The 19,952-nt window shown below is 38.5% G+C and overlaps 3 protein-coding genes across 3 annotated transcripts; 1 reads left to right on the top strand and 2 right to left on the bottom strand.

Annotated features, from left to right (window-relative positions):
• Positions 1 to 318: 318 nt before the first annotated feature.
• On the bottom strand, positions 319 to 12,487 carry LOC117375862 (serine/threonine-protein phosphatase 2A catalytic subunit beta isoform). Its single transcript, XM_033972216.2, has 8 exons — positions 12,044 to 12,487; positions 10,835 to 10,873; positions 6,728 to 6,898; positions 4,349 to 4,522; positions 4,143 to 4,232; positions 2,749 to 2,910; positions 1,511 to 1,629; positions 319 to 839 (listed from the first exon to the last, which is right to left on the bottom strand). Exons 1-8 carry the CDS (start codon positions 12,143 to 12,145, stop codon positions 767 to 769), a joined length of 930 nt encoding a protein of 309 aa, XP_033828107.1. The 5' UTR covers positions 12,146 to 12,487; the 3' UTR covers positions 319 to 766.
• A 505-nt stretch (positions 12,488 to 12,992) lies between these two features.
• Positions 12,993 to 16,215, bottom strand: srp19 (signal recognition particle 19). Its single transcript, XM_033972743.2, has 5 exons — positions 16,050 to 16,215; positions 15,146 to 15,221; positions 14,895 to 14,966; positions 14,374 to 14,482; positions 12,993 to 13,743 (listed from the first exon to the last, which is right to left on the bottom strand). The coding sequence occupies exons 1-5, from the start codon at positions 16,085 to 16,087 to the stop codon at positions 13,613 to 13,615; spliced, it is 426 nt and encodes a 141-aa protein (XP_033828634.1). The 5' UTR covers positions 16,088 to 16,215; the 3' UTR covers positions 12,993 to 13,612.
• Positions 16,216 to 17,184: 969 nt separating this feature from the next.
• On the top strand, positions 17,185 to 19,333 carry LOC117376046 (Rieske domain-containing protein-like). The gene is given in 4 exon segments (XM_033972451.2): positions 17,185 to 17,214; positions 17,652 to 17,890; positions 18,917 to 18,951; positions 19,034 to 19,333. Coding segments are annotated over 4 exon segments (561 nt in total). The 5' UTR covers positions 17,185 to 17,212; the 3' UTR covers positions 19,319 to 19,333.
• The last annotated feature ends 619 nt before the right edge of the window (positions 19,334 to 19,952 follow it).

Raw genomic sequence — 19,952 nt, 5'->3', positions numbered from 1 at the left:
TCATGTGAAAGCTCAGAACCTCCAGAATTTGCTCACTGAGCTGCAGAGGCTGCACTAGCCCTGATTCAGGATTGGCTGCAGGGGCTAGGATATAGGTAGTGGCCATTTAGATCAGTGAGTCCTTTTAGGTTTAAACCAACTGGATTTCAGCATTGTGAGGCTCATTCTACATTCTTAAGAAATTATAACTATATATTGAAATTCCAATTCCTGTATTATCTCTGCCAAGTGAAAAACCCACCCACATTAGAATGTCGCATAAATATAATCCCAAATGACATAATAGTATTTTCAGACAAAGACCACAGGAGACTGCTGTTATTTTGTCAATAGGACATTTTATTCATACTTCTGTCTTTAGTCAAATACAGTAATAGTTGTGGCCAGCTAAAATTCACGGCTGATTCTAACGCCAAGCACTTTCACTTCGAGACGTTTCTCCAGCAACAGAAAAAGCAACGAGATGAGCGAGAGAGAGGTGAATGGGTGAAAAAACAACAAAAAGGACATGAAAAAGGAGAGTTATGGCACATTTGGTCCACGTTTTTTATTATAATCGATTTTCAACAAAAATAAAGAAACAGAATTCTTCCAGAAGCATTAATGACAGCGTTGAGACACAGGGGGCGCTCTTCATGTTTTGGATAATAAAAGCCAATTGTGTTTTATAAATTGTTTCTCCCTGGTGCGTTCATTGGTTCGGTCGGTCTTCTCTTCGTCCAATAGGAAACGGGGAAGGGTGGGGCTCAGAGGTGATTGACAGGATTTACAGGAAGTAGTCAGGAGTGCGTCTGGTCACATGGGGCTCACCACGACGAGGCGCCGGGTCAAACTGAAGGCTGAGAGACAGGGAAAAGAATACAATAATAATGTACTTCAGATGCCCTACCATTCTGCCTGACTTTGCCCGCTAACATGGTCTGTATTCATACTGAAAATCAAGATCAAGCGAGCATCCTGCAGGGTTTAAAGACCCTATACCTGATTTAATTTCATTTATTAGTTTATTTGACAGGGACAATGTGCAAAAAACATTAAAGATGCTTTGCACCAGATTATAGCCAAAGCTAGTTTCCATCTGTAGTCCCTGAGCAGGTGAGAAGCAGGTGATTTTGCCCATGTATTTGAGATAACTTTGTCTTGCTCCCATACAGATATAACAAACAGCTCTCAAGATCAAAATAAGTTCACTGTACCTTTTGCATATAATTATAGAGCATTTCATTGTCCTATGATCTGAAAAGTGCATGTTTACTTGCTAGCTGTTAGTGTTACTGTCACAGGAAAACACTGCACTGGTATGTAAGAGTTGTAAAAAGCACATATGCACTCTGAGCATCCTAATTATTCACTGCAATGAGTTTATAGGTAATGAGGAATAACTTTGGACCACTGCAAACTGTTTAAAAGGAACTAGTTCAGTTTTTCCACATTTGCTTATTTTGTCAATTACAAAGAAAATGAGTCCCTGTTATGATGATCATTTTCATATAAATACTGCTGTACTTACAAAGAGTATTTAAGGGTGTCATCCAATTCCATGATGGCCGCCTGGTTGCCACAGCGATAGCAGTAGTTTGGAGCACTGAAGATGGTCACCACGTTCTTATCATGGCCCCAGTTATAGCCCTGAACAACATCAAAATAAAAACATTAAAACAAGAATGATTTAGAGGAAAGAGAGCATTATGGCTCCAGAGACAGCCCACGGAGCTTCAAATATACATGCTAAAGGAGAAAAACACAAATCCCCCAAAATATTTACTGAAATAATTTTCTAGATTACATTTTCTAATTAACAGAATTTACAAATCCAGACTATAAACTAGGACTTTTATGGCTTTAATTGTATAGTTTATTTATCAGTCGTTTGTGTCTTAGCCAACCAAAATTAGTATTAGTCGACTAATCGTATAAATCCTTAGAATCTAAATTAAAATGAACAAAGTATTAGTGAGTGAGCTCAAGATTTGGTATTCTTTGGTATTTACATGTAAAAAGGCAGATTAAACTGTTTCCTAGTGTTGTTACACTGATACCAATACTTGGCCTTAGTGTATTCAACAATACTGCATAGCATCAAGAGTAGACTAAGGCTACTCAATTCTGTAAAAGTACAAGAGCAAAAAATATATCTCAAAGTATCCATCTCTATCTCTAAAGAACATCTGCAAGAATAAAAACGATTTTGAAGTGTTAGGGTTGTTATCATCAAGTGCTAATATATAGTGTAAAATGTAAAATGTATTTTTTCCCAGCATAAATAGTTCTTGCATGAATTCCTCCTGCAAGTGTAGTCTTCGGAGTCCAGTTTGGGTCAGATACATAAAGATATGTAATAGCTTTTGCCATGCTCCCTTTTTAGTCAACTAATCAGACTGTAAGAATATGTCTTTGTCGACTACAGAGCTACTATGAAAAAAGAAGCTGCATTTTCTACTTCTGTGAATAATGAGATTTGGAGACGCAGACTTACTAATAAGGGCTACTCAGACATATGTGAATGAAGCAAAACAACTTGCGGTATGTTTTTGAGGTCGTAACAACATTCTAATATGGCTTAAAGCTCATAAGAGTCCATTTTGTGCAATTCAGGATCTTTTTAAAAAAAAAAAAAACATGTCTTTTTAGAGTCCAGCCCTTTACCCTGCTTGGTCAGTTTGTGTTTGTTGGGGTGAATGTGTGACAGTGCGTCCAGAGCTGCTCTTGTCGGTGAATGGACGACAGGGGGGGCGACAGGGACAGTACCTCCATGACGAGTTGGTGGGCCCTGGACACCAGAGTGAGGCCGTTGGCATGGTTAAACGTCTCGGAGATGTCCTGTCCAAAAGTGTAGCCAGCGCCACGTGGAGAGATGCCCCAGCCGCCGCGATCATCAGGGTCAGACCACAGCAGGTCGCACATGGGGCCCTGGAGCAGCACAGGGGATTTTAGTCAAAATGTGGGATTATGGGATTGTCTAAGGCCATGGAGGGTTTGGCAAGTAAGGAAATTATAAAAAGAAAGAATACTGTGCCTTAAGCTGGGTGTCTACTGCACAATTTTGACTTCATGATCATGGGAAAAATCATGAGTTGTAGCTAAAAATCATGGGTAGTAGGTCTCAGAGTGAGACAGGGACAAAGATCTAACTTAGCACTGTCATGCAACCTAGAAATAAAAAAAAAATAAAAAAAATGCATCTCATATTAAGTGTGTGATATTTTGGAGTCTTGGTGCAGAGAACCTCTGCATCTGCAATCAGTCTGGTCAACATTAAACAAGTGCTCCTCAGTAACAGAAGAGGAGTTCCGCCATGAACGGGACCATCTCTGTCCAATTCCCTTTCATTTACTCAAGTTTACACATGCGAAAGCACCGCTAGCAGGTAGCGCTAGCATCAGCTAACGGTACAATTAGAGAGACGTTTCAACAGAACCTGGAGCCTGATGTTCGCTCTGACAAACTTTGGTCTTAGTCTCAAATGATGATGTGCACCATCACACAGTGTGTCTGGGTGTTGCTATACAATTTAAAAATACAAAAAAGTCGTGCAGTGGACACCAGGCTTAAAAAAAAAAAAAATCATCAGTTTTACATCAGTTAAGTGGCAGTTTGTGGAAAAACAGTTAAGAAAAGTAGAAAAATACATGAAGTAGTGCAGAGATCTAAAACAGAAAAAACATGGAAAATTCGATTCAAAATGTAAGGACATTCTACGTCTAAGGAAGGCAACAGTTTAAACAATTAAGCAAAATAAAGGTGCCCCTTTTAAACATTATGGCTTCTAGATAAGTTATGGAATTACCATGTCATATCTGCTGCCCCTGTCCAACCAGGAAGTAAAATAATAAACTATGCAAAAAAAACAAAAACAAAACTAGGCAAGACTTTTAGTAAAATCTTAAACCACATGCCAGGTTATACTACGCATTTCACTTAAGCATAGTTAACATTATATTTAAGAGTTTTGGTAAGATGTTTCATTTGTGACCTATTGTGCAGTTAGACAGCTGGTTCCACCACAGTGAGGAGACAGGAGACTCCTGCTTCTCTCTGTGCACCGAACCTGTCACTAACCTCACTCTAACCTGCTCAAACCACTGCACTTCATCTCCACACCATCTCTTGCTTTATTAGTAATCTGCAAATAAAAATCTCACCTCGTGTGGGACTTCCTGCAGACGGTCCAGGGCTCGTATGTGATCCAGAGTGTCTATGGAAGGAGACAGGCCGCCATGGAGACAGAAGATCTGAGGTGAGACACAGACAGAGAGTGTTTGAGGGAGAATGTACCTCAGAATAAGTCTGTAATAGTACCACACGAATGAAGGGGGCTCCTGTGAGTGCTAACCCCCTCCTCATGTACCTGTGTGTCAACGAGTGCGGTGAGGGGCAGGTAGTCGAACAGGTCTGTGAAGTACTTCCAGACGTTAGCGTTTCCATATTTGCGCAGACACTCGTCATAGAAGCCATAGACCTGTGTGATCTGCCTGGACTCGTGGTTCCCTCGGAGAATGGTGATCCGCTCCTGGAAGCGCACCTGCGCAAACACACACATAAAAGGCTCATTATAGGGCATACACTCACAATTCCTCCACTTGAGGCAAGGACTCTGTTGTGTTAGAGTTTCTCGGGGTCTTGTTCACAAGTGCGGTTATGGTCTGGTCCTGGGTTAGACCTGCTTTAGTTCTGGTTGAGTGAGCTGAGTCCAAAGCCAAAGTTGTCCATTTACCGGTCAATCTATGTTCCTACCCTCACCTATAGTCATGACCATAAGGACAAGATGGCAGATAAAGCGTTCAAATGAGTTTCCTCTGCAGGGTGGCTGGGCGCTCCCTTAGAGATAGGGTGAGGAGCTCAGTCACAAGGCAGGAGCTCGGAGCAGAGCCGATGCTCCTCCGGGTCAAGAGGAACAGCTGAGGTGGCTTGGGCATCTGTTCCAGATGCCTCCTGATGCCTCCCTGGGGAGGTGTTCCGGATATGTCCCACCGGCAGGAGACATGCGGGAGGGACTGTCTCTTTGCTGGCATGGGAACGTCTAGGAGTCCCTGCTTAGATTGCTTCCCCCACAATCAAGCCCCAGTTAAGGGGAAGAAAATGCATGGATGGAATTCTGAATGAAAAATGGTCACAGCTTGGGACACCTCTTCCTATTCAGTTCAAGGACTGCAACTGTCGGATTCACACTAAGTGCCACTTCAGTGAACCACCACTCTTTCAACAAAGGGCTTTAGGGGTATGGTCAGTGACATGAACTTCTCTTTATATTTACTGTTTAATGTAACAGCATTCAACAAGGTCAAAAGTTAAAAAAAAGTTACATACTGTGGCTTTAATGTGATATATTCTGTAGCAATACAGTACATGGCTCCATCTGAAACGGGCACAAAGCCACATTGGACTGTCAGAAAATCAAGTCTGGAGGTACAACAAAGAGTGTATGAAGTAGATCAGGGATGTTTAAAAAATTCTAAGTATATTATTTTATGCTGCAATCCCAATAGGTATTTTAACTATGTCATTAACATTAAGCGACAGTGTTCTCTGCTTTCAGTCAATAGTGGTAAAGCGAGAGCAGACAGGAGACAGAGCAGTGTATGAACCATGACTCAGCCTTTTCTCAGGACTCACTTATTTCACTGTCCTGTGATAAACAACAGGATTCAACAGTACAATCTGGGATTTTAGCCCCAAGCCAAACAGCAGACATTTATGATAAGAAACTATTGAGAACAAATAACAATAAACACACAACTCTATCATCAATTTTTATGTTCAGGTCTTTTTCCCAATTCCCCTTCACCAGGGGTGTCAAACACATTTGCCCCGAGGGCCACATCAGTAAAATGGCTACCTTCAAAGGGCCTTATGTAAAATAATTCTAACTACTTTTTAACTTGATAATTAACTGTTTCTGTATTTATTACTTATTCAAATTACAAATATTGCATATGCATTTGCCTAGATGTAAAAAATATGGATGTGTAACTGTGTATTTCCTGATAAAATGACATTTTAAGACCATCATACCTTTTAATTCACCCTGTCGAGGGCCACATAAAATGATGTGGCCACATTTGGCCTGCAGGCCTTGAGTTTGACACATGTGCCCTTCACTGTTAAAGATTAAATATAGTTAAATATGTGGAGGCATCATCACACCACCTCTAGCTCTCCAACATAGAGGGAGTTTGCCTGGAAGGACCTCATTATATTTTGTATTACACCTAAACTAAAGAGTAAACAGGTAAATATGCATTCAGTCTCTTTGATACCTAAACTGGTTTCTCTATATAGCTTCTCAGAGGGCACTATTCACCCATGTGATATACATCTGTTCAAAGTGATGTCATTAGCCAAAAAATCATTAACCAGGAATCGGGGCACAACTTCTGTGTGCATCCATCTAATGGAAAAAATAACTTGGGACTGAAATGGCAAGAGGCAAAAATTAAGAAAAATGGGGAAACATTTTAAATAACATATTTAAACGTAGTATTTCTTATCCATAAAACAAAGATGTTGAGACACGCCTCCCTCTCGGCCTCCCTCTCGGCCTCCCTCTCGGCCTCCCTCTCGGCCTCCCTCTCGGCCTCCCTCTCGGCCTCCCTCTCGGCCTCCCTCTCGGCCTCCCTCTCGGCCTCCCTCTCGGCCTCCCTCTCGGCCTCCCTCTCGGCCTCCCTCTCGGCCTCCCTCTCGGCCTCCCTCTCGGCCTCCCTCTCGGCCTCCCTCTCTACAGTCTCACCTTTAGCGTGACGAGCAGTGTGACGGTCTCAACAGAGTAATACCCTCGGTCCACGTAGTCACCCATGAACAGGTAGTTGGTGTCCGGAGACTTGCCCCCAATTTTGAACAGCTCCATCAGATCGTGGAACTGTCCATGCACATCACCACACACCGTCACCGGGCAACGCACCTGCAAAACAAAAGAGCCGCAGATTTAATCAACAACACAGTCACGTCAACTCCATCTCTGTACAAATCGTATTCCTCCAAGTCTGAGAAACTTCAGAGAGGAGGAAGTGTCTGGTAAGTGCAGTCTTAAAGAGGGGGTATTACACGTCTGTAAAGGTATTATTGTTAACACATTACAAATGTTTATATTTAGATCACCATTTTACCATTTATTGTTTAAAAATGCTATAAATCGCCCAAACCAACATATTTAAGTGCTTAATAGTTTCATTTACGTTGTTAATGCTCTGAGCCCCCCCTTCAGAGAGCTGAAACTACTGCACATCACATCAGGTCTGTGAACTTGTAGTGTTTTGTCGTTTTGTATCCTGCTTTTGTATATTTATGGAGAATTGCCATGTGGGAGCACGGGTGACGTAAGGCTTGCGAATAAAGCCTAGGACAGAATTGTACTGTAAGGAGAGTTTTTTCCAATTTATTTTCAAATTTAAAATTATACCCCTTCCTTAAAAACAAGCGATTGGTAGGCCTGTCAAGATAATTAGATCTACTTTTTAATGAACAATGTTTTTTGGGAGTCAATATTTATCATGGATACTGTTTCTTTGCACTAGTGCAGAACGGTTTGTTGAATAAATACGTTTCTATCTATAATGAGTCATAGAAGTTAAGTAAATACACACGTGGACAAAATTGTTGGTACCCTTCGGTTAATGAAAGAAAAACTCACAGTGGTCACAAAAATAACTTGAATCTGAAAAAAGTAATAATAAATAAAAATTAAATTAAATTTAACCAATGAAAGTCAGACATTGCTTTTCAATCATGCTTCAACAGAATTACTTAAAAAATAAACTCATGAAACAGGCCTGGACAAAAAATGATGGTACCCTAGAAAAGACTGAAAATAATGTGACCAAAGGGACATGTTAATCCAAGGTGTGTCCACTACTTAGCATCACAGGTGTCTACAATCCTGTAATCAGTCAGTGGGCCTATATGTAGGGCTACAGGTAGTCACTGTGCTGTTTGGTGACATGGTGTGTCACTCAGCATGGACCAGAGGAAGTAAAGGAAAGAGTTGTCTCAGAAGATTAGAAAGAAAATTATAGACAAGCATGTTAAAGGTAAAGGCTATAAGACCATCTCCAAGCAGCTTGATGTTCCTGTGACCACAGTTGCACATATTATTCAGAAATGTAAGATCCATAGGACTGTAGCCAACGTCCCTGGACGTGGCCGCAGGAGGAAAATTAATGACAAATCAAAGAGACAGATAATACGAATGGTAACAAAAGAAAAACTTTTTAGAAAAACTTCTAAAGAGATTAAAGGTGAACTTCAACCTCAAGGAACATCAGTGTCAGATCGCACCATCCATCGTTGTTTGAGCCAAATTGGACTTCATGGGAGACGACCAAGGAGGACACCGTTGTTGAAAACAAATCATAAAAAAGCCAGACTGGAATTTTGACAAGCCACAAAGCTTCTGGGAGAATGTCCTATGGACAGATGGACAAACAAAATCGGAACTTTTTGCCAAGGTACATCAGCTCTGTGTTCACAGATGGAAAAATGGAGCATATCAAGAAAAGAACACGGTCCCTACTGTGAAACATGGAGGAGGCTCTGTTATATTCTGGGCCTGCTTTGCTGCATCTGGCACAGGGTGTCTTGAATCTGTCCAAGGAACAATGAAATCTCAAGACTATCAAGTTATTCTAGAGAGAGATGTGCTGGCCAGTGTCAGAAAGCTTGGTCTCAGTCACAGGTCATGGGTCTTGCAACAGGACAATGACCCAAAACAGCTAAAAAAAACACCCAACAGTGGCTAAGAAGAAAACATTGGACTATTCTAAAGTGGCCTATGAGCCCTAACCTAAATCCTATCGAGCATCTTTGGAAGGAGCTGAAACATGCTGTCTGGAAAAGGCACCCTTCAAACCTGAGACAACTGGAGCAGTGGGCCAAAGAGGTGCAGAAGTCTCATTGACAGTTACAGGAATCATTTGATTGCAGTGATTGCCTCAAAAGGGTGTGTAACAAAATATTAACTTAAGGGTATCATCACTTTTGTCCAGGCCTGTTTCATGAGTTTATTTTTTAAATAATTCTGTTGAAGCATGGTTGAAGTCTGACTTTCATAGAATTTGTATTTATTATCACTTTTGTCAAATTCAAGTTATTTATTTCTGAGGTTTTTTTTCCATTAACCAATGGGTACCAACAATTTTGTCCACTTGTGTAGCAGAATGCAACACAAGTTTTTTTTATTATTGCAGCTTATGTTGATTAACAATATTGTACATGTAGAACAGTTTTATAATGGGAAAATCCTGCTTTAGGTTGATTGTGTCAGATACATCAAGCTATCACAATATGATCGTTTATTGTGATCATTTTCTTCAGAAATATATCACGATTTCCTTTATCATGAATACTCGGGTAAAAGGAGTAGTTCATAAGTTTTATTTGCACTAGGACTGTCTAGATTTGTTTGCGATCTATTATGCAGACCTAGTTAGATATTACTAAAGTGCAGTTGTGCACATTTATCAAAACTCAAAGTCTGTAAGTAAGTTAATAGAATGTCCTCTGCAAAGAACAAAATACGCACTCTTAACAGAAAAATATTGTATTGTGGGGAGTGTTGTCATACTAAAAATTTCAAACAATTTCAATACTAAGGAACAGACTCGGTATCAATACCACAACAATAACAAAACAAAAAACAATTTAGACAATACAATAGGATGGATGGGATTTTCAAAATTAAATGGTGGTACTTCCTTTTATATTACCATGTTGTTTTATATCTGTGTAATCCCTCAATAGTCCAGGCAGGTTCCATTGTGGTCCATGGGTGTATAATAGTCTATGTGGTCTTATACTTGTTCTCATAAAGTTCAAGTCCATTCTAAAGCCAACTAGGAAAGGTTCATTTCTGTCCTGTGAATGTGACTTGTATTGATATCTGCTCAAATGAGTATCTACTTTAGATACTAGTTTCAATATCAATTAATATCTGATTTACAAACCTAATCTGTAGTACCTTTAGACCTCTACAAAAATGTTCAGAAAAACATGTGATTCTTAGTTTATCAGTTAACATTTCTCTCAAATGTTAACGTTTCTGGAGTCATTTACAATATGCACGGTGAACAAAATCCTTTTTGAACATAAATCAAAAATCCAATCGCAATACTACATCCACTTTTATTGCCCAATGCTAAAAAACAGATATGTAAATAAAAAATATTGGAGTTCCATAAACAGTGAGAGGAGCTACTCAGATGATTCAATTCAAACTAAATTAAACAAACAGTGGGCAGACTTCCACACAGCAAAGGCCCATCAGCTGATCTGGCTAAAAGCAAACCACATACAACAAGAACATGAGCCACAGGTACGACCACATACAACAGCCGGGTTATTATTTTAGAAGAGAAACTCAACATTTAAAACAGATTACAGATTAGACCATGAGACACAGAGGGATTACCATGCTTTGTTAAGAGTCTGATTGAAAGTGCATATGACAGGTTAGACTACTCATTTTACCAAATACAGTTCACATAATTATTGTTAGATTTTCCTATAAATCTTGCCTACATTTTCTAGTTTATACATTTTGGTGAGGTTCATCATTTTACTTCCTGGTTGGAGATATGACATACATAGGTAATTCCATAATTTATCTAGCAACCACAATGTAAACAAGGGAGAAACATTTTCAAAATTCCACACAAATTACAATTAGGCTAATAAAAATAAATAAGACTTATTCTGTTAAATGAAGGTTTGAACTCCCAGAAAAATTCCTTCCTTGTGTGTGAATTGTCCCTGTATTTTGGATAGATTTTTTTTTTTTTTTGTATTGAGGGATTCTGTTTAAGAAATGCTGTGTATTATATAGTATAGTTTCTGTAACACTCACCTCCTGAACATTGGACTCATTAGTCAGAATCTCTTTAGCCTGAAACCAAAATAGAACAAAAGGTTAGTCATTTCAGAGGGACAGCATTCATATAATATACACATACAGTTCAATATATATACCTATGGCAACATTTACACTATACCCGCCATTCGTGTTTTTTAAATAAATAAAACGTTATTTATTCTACTAACTCATTGGCACTAACAATATCATGCTATCCAATGATATTCCAGAAACAACTGCAGCTGAAATAAAAATACAAAAAACTAAATATAACTTACACCTCAGATAATTCAATGTATGTATAGTTAAAAGTACTTAGTTTGTAGCAAGTTTATTAGCAATAATTTGTAACATTCTTAAAATTACAGTCATTGAACATACTCAATGTATATTTATACAGAAAATATCGATTTAATTATTGCAACTCATTCATAACCAACTTGCTTTTGAGGGGATATACGTGCAATTTTCAATTACATGTGATGATCCACCTTCATCACAAGTCATTATTATATTAAAACTTACATTACTACAGTATTTTGTTCAGGAATACATAAACGCGGAGCCATGATTGGGCCTTTATACAAGTTGTGATACACAAAATGAACAGTGTATGATGAGCGTGTTACTGAACCGATGACAAATATGAAACATGTCAGATTGAATGGGAGAGAATGTGTGGAAACGCAACGGCAGTCGCTGTTTGTGTGATTTGACCTCAAGAGACATAAAAGCTTTGAACGACATGGATCGATGGAGGGCGTTTCTCTGTGAAGACGATTTCTAAACATCATACACATACAAGTTATAAATCCATCAACGATAAACCCAAACGTGTGAGATGGGTATTTGAACGAAAGATCGAAGCGAAAAAGAGGTGAGGCTGCAGCGCCATTTATAGAATCGGGCTGCGGCTATCTCCCACTGAAGACGCCAGGGATGCGGCGGAAGGCCCCAGCGGCGACACGGGCTAATTCAACACCCAAATCCAATAAAATCCAAATATATCTGCCGATACCGTGTGCATAGTGCAGGTGTCATGGCAAACTTTGATAATCATACGTGTTATGAATGAATCGCCGCAGGATGACGGGCCAAATCCTGCGCTACTGCGTTAATTAGACCGAGCCACCCCGGTCAGGCCTCAGCACGGAGCGGTTAGAGGTGAAAATGGGAAATTAAAATCAATCATACGGATCATACCTTCTCACAAAGCGTCCGGACTTGGTTTTCCGACAGCTGCTTGCACTCGTTTAGCTGTTCGATCCATTGATCTAGTTCTTTTGTGAACGTTTTGTCGTCCATTGCGCCGAAAAAAGCTCCCGAAAAAACACACTACTGTTAGCCTGTTAGCTTTAGCCTTTAGCTCGGCGTATTGTTAGCCCGATCTAGTCCAGCCAAATCGGTTGAAAATTCGCCGCTGATGTTTTAAAAATACCGTGTCGTTCCTTCAATTCCTGTCATGATAAGGTACCCAGGCTCAAGTACCGCCGATCGCAGTCCGGGGATGGGGAGAAAAGGTCGAGAGAAACCGAGAGGAACGGCGGAGGCGGCGGAGACACAGCGTTAGCCGAGATGCTAAAAGAGTGAGCTACAATAACATCCGGGCATTTCAGCGGAGAGAGGGGGCATAGCGGCGGCGCGGAGACAGGCGGGGACAGGCGGGACTGCGGCCGGGCTGATGTCACTGCTTCACTGCGCACCATGACTCTGTTGGTATTAAATAGAAATGTATGGAAAACAAAGAAGTGCTTATTGACAGTAGAGGGCGCAGGAACTGGACTGAAGCAGATAGCTAATAACAGCTGCCTATTAAGAGTTCAGACTGGAGGAAATTGATGAATCCTCAGTCACTTTAAAAACACAGAGGAGCACTGAGGAGGAGGGCCCCACATCAGTTGGGAAAGAGGGTAAAGCTTCTGACTGGATTATACCAAACTGCTTTAATAGTCTTATGTGGAAAAAAAAAAAAACATAAAACTCTGGGCACCATCATAGGACATAACATGATGAAAACCTGAGGTCCCATGCGACAAACCAGTTCCTACTCCTACGTTAATCAGCAGACTGACCAAATTGATTTTTCATACATACATCTTTATTTGAAGAAATAAACTATTAAAACTATGTTTTAATAGTTTAGTAGCCTAATTTGTCATGACACAACTAACTTCAGCATTGTGCTTTCACTGTGCTAGTTTTGTCAGTACCTATAGTACTTTATTCAGTATTACTTTTAAATGGTATTTGGGCACCATCATGCATCTGCAACCCCCAGTGTTTGCCTTTTATTAGTGTACATGTATTCATCGGGCAAGACTGTGTAAATACCATCTTGACAATGCCTGATCTAGGAACCTAAGTAGGGTTGGGCCTGGTTAGTAGGATGGGAGTTCACCAGAAACACCAGGTACCATAGTGGGTACCACACATGCATAAAACTTCATAAATCATCAACTAAATCTATTATCAACCAACTGAGAATGGAAATTAAAAAGTAATTGAAAAAATAAAGAACAAAATATATTAAAACCGGTCATGATCATGCTGAAAAAATCTATTTATTCTGTTTTGCCCGTTGAAAACAAAATGATCAACAAATAAATACCCTCTTTTAGTTTTGTCCAAATCAAATCTTCAAAAACTAAAACAATAGCAATGTCTTTGTCATGGTTTCATTGTTTCAAAAAAGCTCAGCTTGTCCCCCCCGAAATAGAAAAAAAAAAGGCTGCTGATAGGTTAGTATGAAGTAAAACAGAGGGCTTTTGGGGTTTATTTCTTCTTCTTCTTGCTTTTCTTGCCTCCGTCTCCAGGCTGTGAGCTGCTGTCTGCTCCACTGGTCTTCTGAGTCCGTGTCTTCAACTTTGGGATCATCTCGGCTACATAGAACATCACGTCTTTGCCTGAAATAGAGGGAAAGTCATGGTAGGAGATTAAACACTGAACCTGTTACACTGTGCCAACTAGATCTGTCTGGCTATGGTTATCGCTTAATGTTATTTTAATACCTTTTCACCAAAGACTACCCCGATTACAGCCAGGTGTTTCAGATTACAAACATCTGGCTGCAGAGGCGGGGTTTGAAGTGTGAATACTTGTTAGAACAATCATACTGTTCCTCATGTATTCAGATCCCGCCCTGACCTTCCCTTAAGTCTCTTTAGACCTCCAGGCACTACCCAATGTAGCAGCTCTACTTGAAATGTGATAGAGGGCAGAGTTTAGGTTGTTTAGCCCCACTTTATAAAGGACATGTTAAAGGATGAGGTACGCTTTACTGATCCCTGTTAAGAAATTGGTCCTCTTCATTTGATCCATCCTTCAGTAACGTTGGGAACAGTCAGTAGCAAAGAGCAACCATAGAGCAGGGCCCAGGGACCCTTGTGCTAAACTTGGGATTAATTACTGTATTATGTAGTGTTTTTGCAATAATAAAAGTAGCTGTAGTATTTTCATGAAAGCACAAACCTCTTCACAAAGCTCTTAACTTTGTCTCTGACTGAATGTTTATTAGTCGTAATAGTAGTACTCACGTGAGCCGAACTTGTCATTGCACAGCTCTCCATCGGCCTGTTTGAGCTGCACCCGAACCCTCCCTCTGAACTGCACATCTCTGTTCCACTCTCGTGGATGCATCTTATTCTGAAACACACAATCTCTCATGAAAAACTTTCAATTCTTCAAAATATAGTGATGTAACAGTAATAATGATAAGAAACTGCTATAGCATCTCCCATCCAAGTCATTGGTCCTCAGCCTTGAGGTTGTGGCATGATATTTTTATTAGGTCGCAGGAAATTGACAGATCAAATCAGCATCTGGACAAAGCTTCTCTCAATTACAGTGTAGCACAAGGAGGATTCTCTAGTTTCAGAAGCCCCAAACCAGCATTCCAATACCACAATTATTGCCCATGACAACTTAATATTTGCAATGTATTCTGAGGCTGTGGTTCTAGCAAGTGGATCTTATCACTCCACCTCCTTAAGAGATGCTATTTGTGTTTCTATTAATTCAGTTTTTGTATGTATTGTATTATATGATATATAATTACCTCCACATAAACATTGAGGCCAGCTGCTGTTAGCACATCTCTGATCTCTGTGCATGATGGGTTTTCTACAGCCTGAAAACATTTTCAGAAGTAGTGATAACAGTTATAGTAGTAATGACACTACTAATACATCAGTAGCGATTTGTAGTAGCAGCAGAAATATGAACAAGATTGAACACTGATGGTAGAAGCAGACAGTATTGATATATTCAACCATATGATTAATTTCTGTAAAAACATTTCAAACTGACCTTCTCTGTGGGAATCCTACGTCCCTCGGCTAAAGTCTTTTTACTGTTGATATAAACTGGGTACAAACAGATGAACCTGGAAAAAAACAGATTCAAGAGATACTATGAAAAATATTTAAAGTAGGATATCTAAATAAACATTCTGTTGAAATAGACAGTAAGTTAGGTCTAATATGTTTGTTTAGCCATAGCCAGTTACTGCCGTCACCATCAAACTGCTCAACTCTGTGCTGCAAGTCTCGCTGTACAACTGTATGTAAAGATATAAATACGTTGATGCGAGAACTATATATTTCTTATAATTTAAGTTAAAACTTAAGTTTATTCTACTTTTACTAGGGTTTTAGTTGTACTTATTTTCTATAAGCTACTGATATTTTACATTTCAATTCAACTTTCTTAACTTTATTTTTTGATAGTTGTATTCTTCTGTTGGTCGGCTGCATGTCTGTAGCGAAAAAAAATTCCCCGTGGAGATGAATAAAAGTAATTCTGACTCTGATGTCATAGTTCCCATGATGGAACACATTAGTCGAACAATGTTTAACAATGTGCATCAACAAACAAAGCCTTTGAAATGCCAGTGTAAATAATAATATGTGCTTTAACTTCCTATCTATCCTTTCAGAATATAAATTTCGAATACGATTTTTGTATTGTCGATCATCCCTCCACTTAACTTTTTAGTCTGTTTAACCGACGTTATTCTTTGACTGATCGTTCTATAACAATTGCATTTTGGGAAAAGCACATCCCGTAATGTACAATGTTCTCACAACTCTTAAATCGTGGAAAATACCGTGAAAAATACGCACAATGTGAATGCCTTCACCACTGGAGCTTGCCATTAATATTAGCCCAATGCTTACTCTTTTTTAATGGTTACTTCTGTTTTTTCACTCACCGTTCTTTGTCAGCGGGGTTTTGCGTGAGGTGGGCCATGGTGCCGGCGTATTTCAACTCCAAACAGTGGATCAGCGCGGAGGAATGACGGGAAAGAGTGAAATAAAGCCGTAAAATCTCCACGAAACACGCTCTTCTATGCACGATTTGGAGCCCAGCCTGGAGGATGAGCTGGACTTCCGGTGGAGTTGGGCTGCGAGATATTGTACAGCGCCACCTGCAGATGAATTGGGAGAGTATAGAACAAGCAAAAAAAAAAAAAAAAAAAGTTAAAGCTTAAAGTGGACATGTTGAGACATTGTTGAGGTAATTACTGAAGTTGTTATAACTGTCGTTAAAAAACATAAACGCTAAATGTGAAAACAGGACGTGCTACTGAAGCTAGTAGATAAGGCAAATGGCAAATTCAAATTAATATATTTACATTTGTTTTGAAGGCATATATAATTTTTTACATCACATAAATAGGTATTTATGATAATTTATTGTATTTACTAAATCAAAAGTAGTACAAACTCTTCAAGTATTACAGGCTTATTATCGAGCTATCACAAGTACTGTAAGAAGTACGGCGCCTTTAATATTGAAACTTAAAAGTTTTATTAATTTTAAGTCATGACCATTAATTATCAGTGGCGGAAAGCAAAATTAGTTTCCGGTGTTTCTAGAGGAAGCTATTTTGAAGTAACACATAAAACAGTCGCTGCTCGTTTGTATGTGTGTGTATATATATATATATATATATATATATATATATATATATATATATATATATATATATATATATATATATATATATATATATATATATATATATATATATATATATATATATATATATATATAAAACAGCGAGATTTTCACCAATGCGTAAAAAAAAATTTAATAAAAAAAAAAAAAAATATATATATATATATATATATATATATATATATATATATATATATATATATATATATATATATATTTTTTTTTTTTTTTTTTTTTTTTTTTTTAATTTATTTATTAATTTTTTTTTTTTACGCATTGGTGAAAATCTCGCTGTTTTTGTTCTGATCGTTTTCGTTTTTGTAGTTTTGTACCTGTTCTTTCGGAGATAACATTACTAACAACTAAAGCATAACAATGTGCAATGGATCTTACATTTATTTAAACTTCAGCTCTATGTGAGTATAACTATGTAGTACTCAGTTAGATTTACTCTGTTACATTTACTTGTTGTTTTTTTTAAGAGTACCGTTCTGGCAGCATACTTAAAAAAATACTAGATTTTGTGCATTATTTAATGTTTTGTTCTTCCGATCTTCCATTAAGTACTGAGTTACATGAATAGTAGTTTTCCCATTTTTTTTCTCTCTTACTTGATCAATATCTGCGACCACTACTTTATGTAATATTATTTTGAAGTAACATTACTCTTACTTGAATAAAATCTTTTATTACTCTACCAACCTCTGGTAATAATAGATTATAATAATTTGCAGGTCAAATATGCTGATGATGTGTTGTATTCCAGGTTAATAAAAACATTGATTGCTGTATTAGTAGTGTAAGGCATGTTGAGTGAAATGCCAAACAATATCTTTAAAATTTGAATTTCCAGGTCTTCTAGAAGGATGTCCACTGATGAAGACGCCCCACAGCCTCTCTCCTCCTCCTCCTCCTCCTCTTCCTCCTCCCACTCCCCCTCCTCTTCCTTTCCTCCTGCAGACTCTCATTACATTGGGAGAAAGGAGGACATAGTGAGAGCAGGCAGAGTGACCAGGGTGCTGAACGGCTGCAGAGATGTCCTGATTCTGCACCACCAGGGACAGATCTATGCTATGGACATGCGCTGCTACCGTGAGCTCCATCTGTATGTAGTTTGGAATTTTCAGGTGGTGGCAAGTGGTCGACACTCTAAGTGAACACTGGTTTATTCTTACTACAAAAACATTACACATGATTGTAACGTTGTTTATGTCAAAATTTGTTGTTTTGTTTCTCAAAACCATCATCCAACCAGAAAGCAGAAAGAACCTCTCATGACTCTCTCATCTGAGTTCTTTCTTTCTTTATTCTTTATTTGTCAGGGACCATGTACAAATGCATTAATCATACAAAAGAAAATATGATTTGCACCAGATTTAGCTACTGCTACTTTCTATCTGGGCAGGTGAACACACATAAAAATACACATTTTATTTCAGTTCAGTAGTTCAGTAGTTAAATACAATAAAATGTCCCCATGTCCAATATAGTATGTTTCTACGGTTGATACCAATATAAAAAATCATTATGTGCAGGTTTTTACAGAACAGTACAAATTAACTAGACTGATGTCGACACATTTGATTATCTAAAATGTCCTTTTTCAAATTTCTAGTAAAACTATTCAAATCTATAGACAATTTCAGACTAGAGCTGATTCACTGTCTGCTGGTTTGAAAAGAAAAGGATGCCTGAACAAAGGCCAAGGATCTTTTTGGAACTATGCAATTTCAGTTTACAACAGGCCGAGTGGATCGGGTAGTTTGTTTGGAACAAAGTTTAGTAAATTTTTTCAATGTATGTGGCCGGTTTCAATGCTGAAATACAGTTGGTTTAAACCTAAAATGACTCACTCTGATCCAACTCGTCACTACCTGAACTCTGGCACCTGCAGTCATTAATCAGGGCTAGTGCAGTGCAGCCTCTGCAGGTCAGTGAGTGAATTCTGGAGGCTCTGAGCTTTCACTGTCCATACACTGAGAATTGAAGAAAACGTGGGTGTGCACTCTATCTGCAGTTAAGGCACTGGAAACCCAGGCTCAGTTGTGTTTCTGAAACTGTTAAAAAAATATTGCAAAACATGTATATAGTTACTGTATACCTCGATCTTTCTCACAGATGCTGGTGGTGGGTTACAACATGGAGACATAGAGGTCAGTCCATGGTGTGTAAGCCTTGCATGTGTGCATGAGTCTGTCTTGAGTATTTACTAACTCTGCCACTCTCTCTATGCAGGAGTTCAATAGCAGGCTATGCATCGTGTGTCCCTAGCATAAGTACAAGATAATCCTGGCTGAAGGAGAGGGCCTTTACCAAGCAGTGGACAACCCCACAGTGACACCGCTGTGGACAGAGTGGCGTTCGAAAGGCGTGAAGCAGCGCATACACCAGGTCACAGTGGTCAAAGGCCACGTGTATGTGACCCTGAACACGCACACCGAGGAAGTGGAGTCTGACAGGTATCAGAGCCACAAACACAGGACTGCCCTCTGCAAAGATCACACAAGAACGAACACATAATATAATGTGGATGTTTTGCACATTTATAATAGAATCTATAGCTCTTGTTTTATCTTGTCTATTGTCTTCATAGTTCTTTATTAGTCATTATTCAGAGGTGGAGAAGCCAAAAATTGTTCTCAAGTAAGAGAAACATAACTTCAGAATAATAAGGAGACCAAGTTTTTGTCTATCTTTTGAAAAGGATAGACACAAAAATGAGACGACCTAAATCATATCTGAAGGAGCGGTGGAAGAAACACAAATGTTGTGTGTACTACCCACCTCTGGTTAATATTATATTACAAATTTAAGTCCATAATAATTATGTTTGGGTTTTTTTTTTTTTTTGTTTTTTTTTTTTTGCTTTTTTTAAGTAAAAAAAGTACATTTATTATCATAGCTGGTCTGGGCCCAGTAGACCTAAATAAAATAGCTGTTAATTATGGCTGCACAATATATTGTAATATTGACAGATGCAATAAGTATAATAAGAATAAAGCAACATCAAGTTATCAATTTTACTGAAATTGACCCCTTTTAATGATGAAAACACAGATTTTATTCATAATTTATAATATGAATAAATTTATTATATTTATTCATATTCTGCATTAGACTGGGTTTGTCTTGGTTTAGTCTCAGTTAAGTTTAT

The sequence above is a fragment of the Periophthalmus magnuspinnatus genome, chromosome 9, assembly GCF_009829125.3.
Source record: "Periophthalmus magnuspinnatus isolate fPerMag1 chromosome 9, fPerMag1.2.pri, whole genome shotgun sequence".
Taxonomy (NCBI): Eukaryota; Metazoa; Chordata; class Actinopteri; order Gobiiformes; family Gobiidae; genus Periophthalmus; species Periophthalmus magnuspinnatus.
Note: the sequence above shows the minus strand (reverse complement) of the source record. Positions and strands in the feature narration are given on the sequence as shown.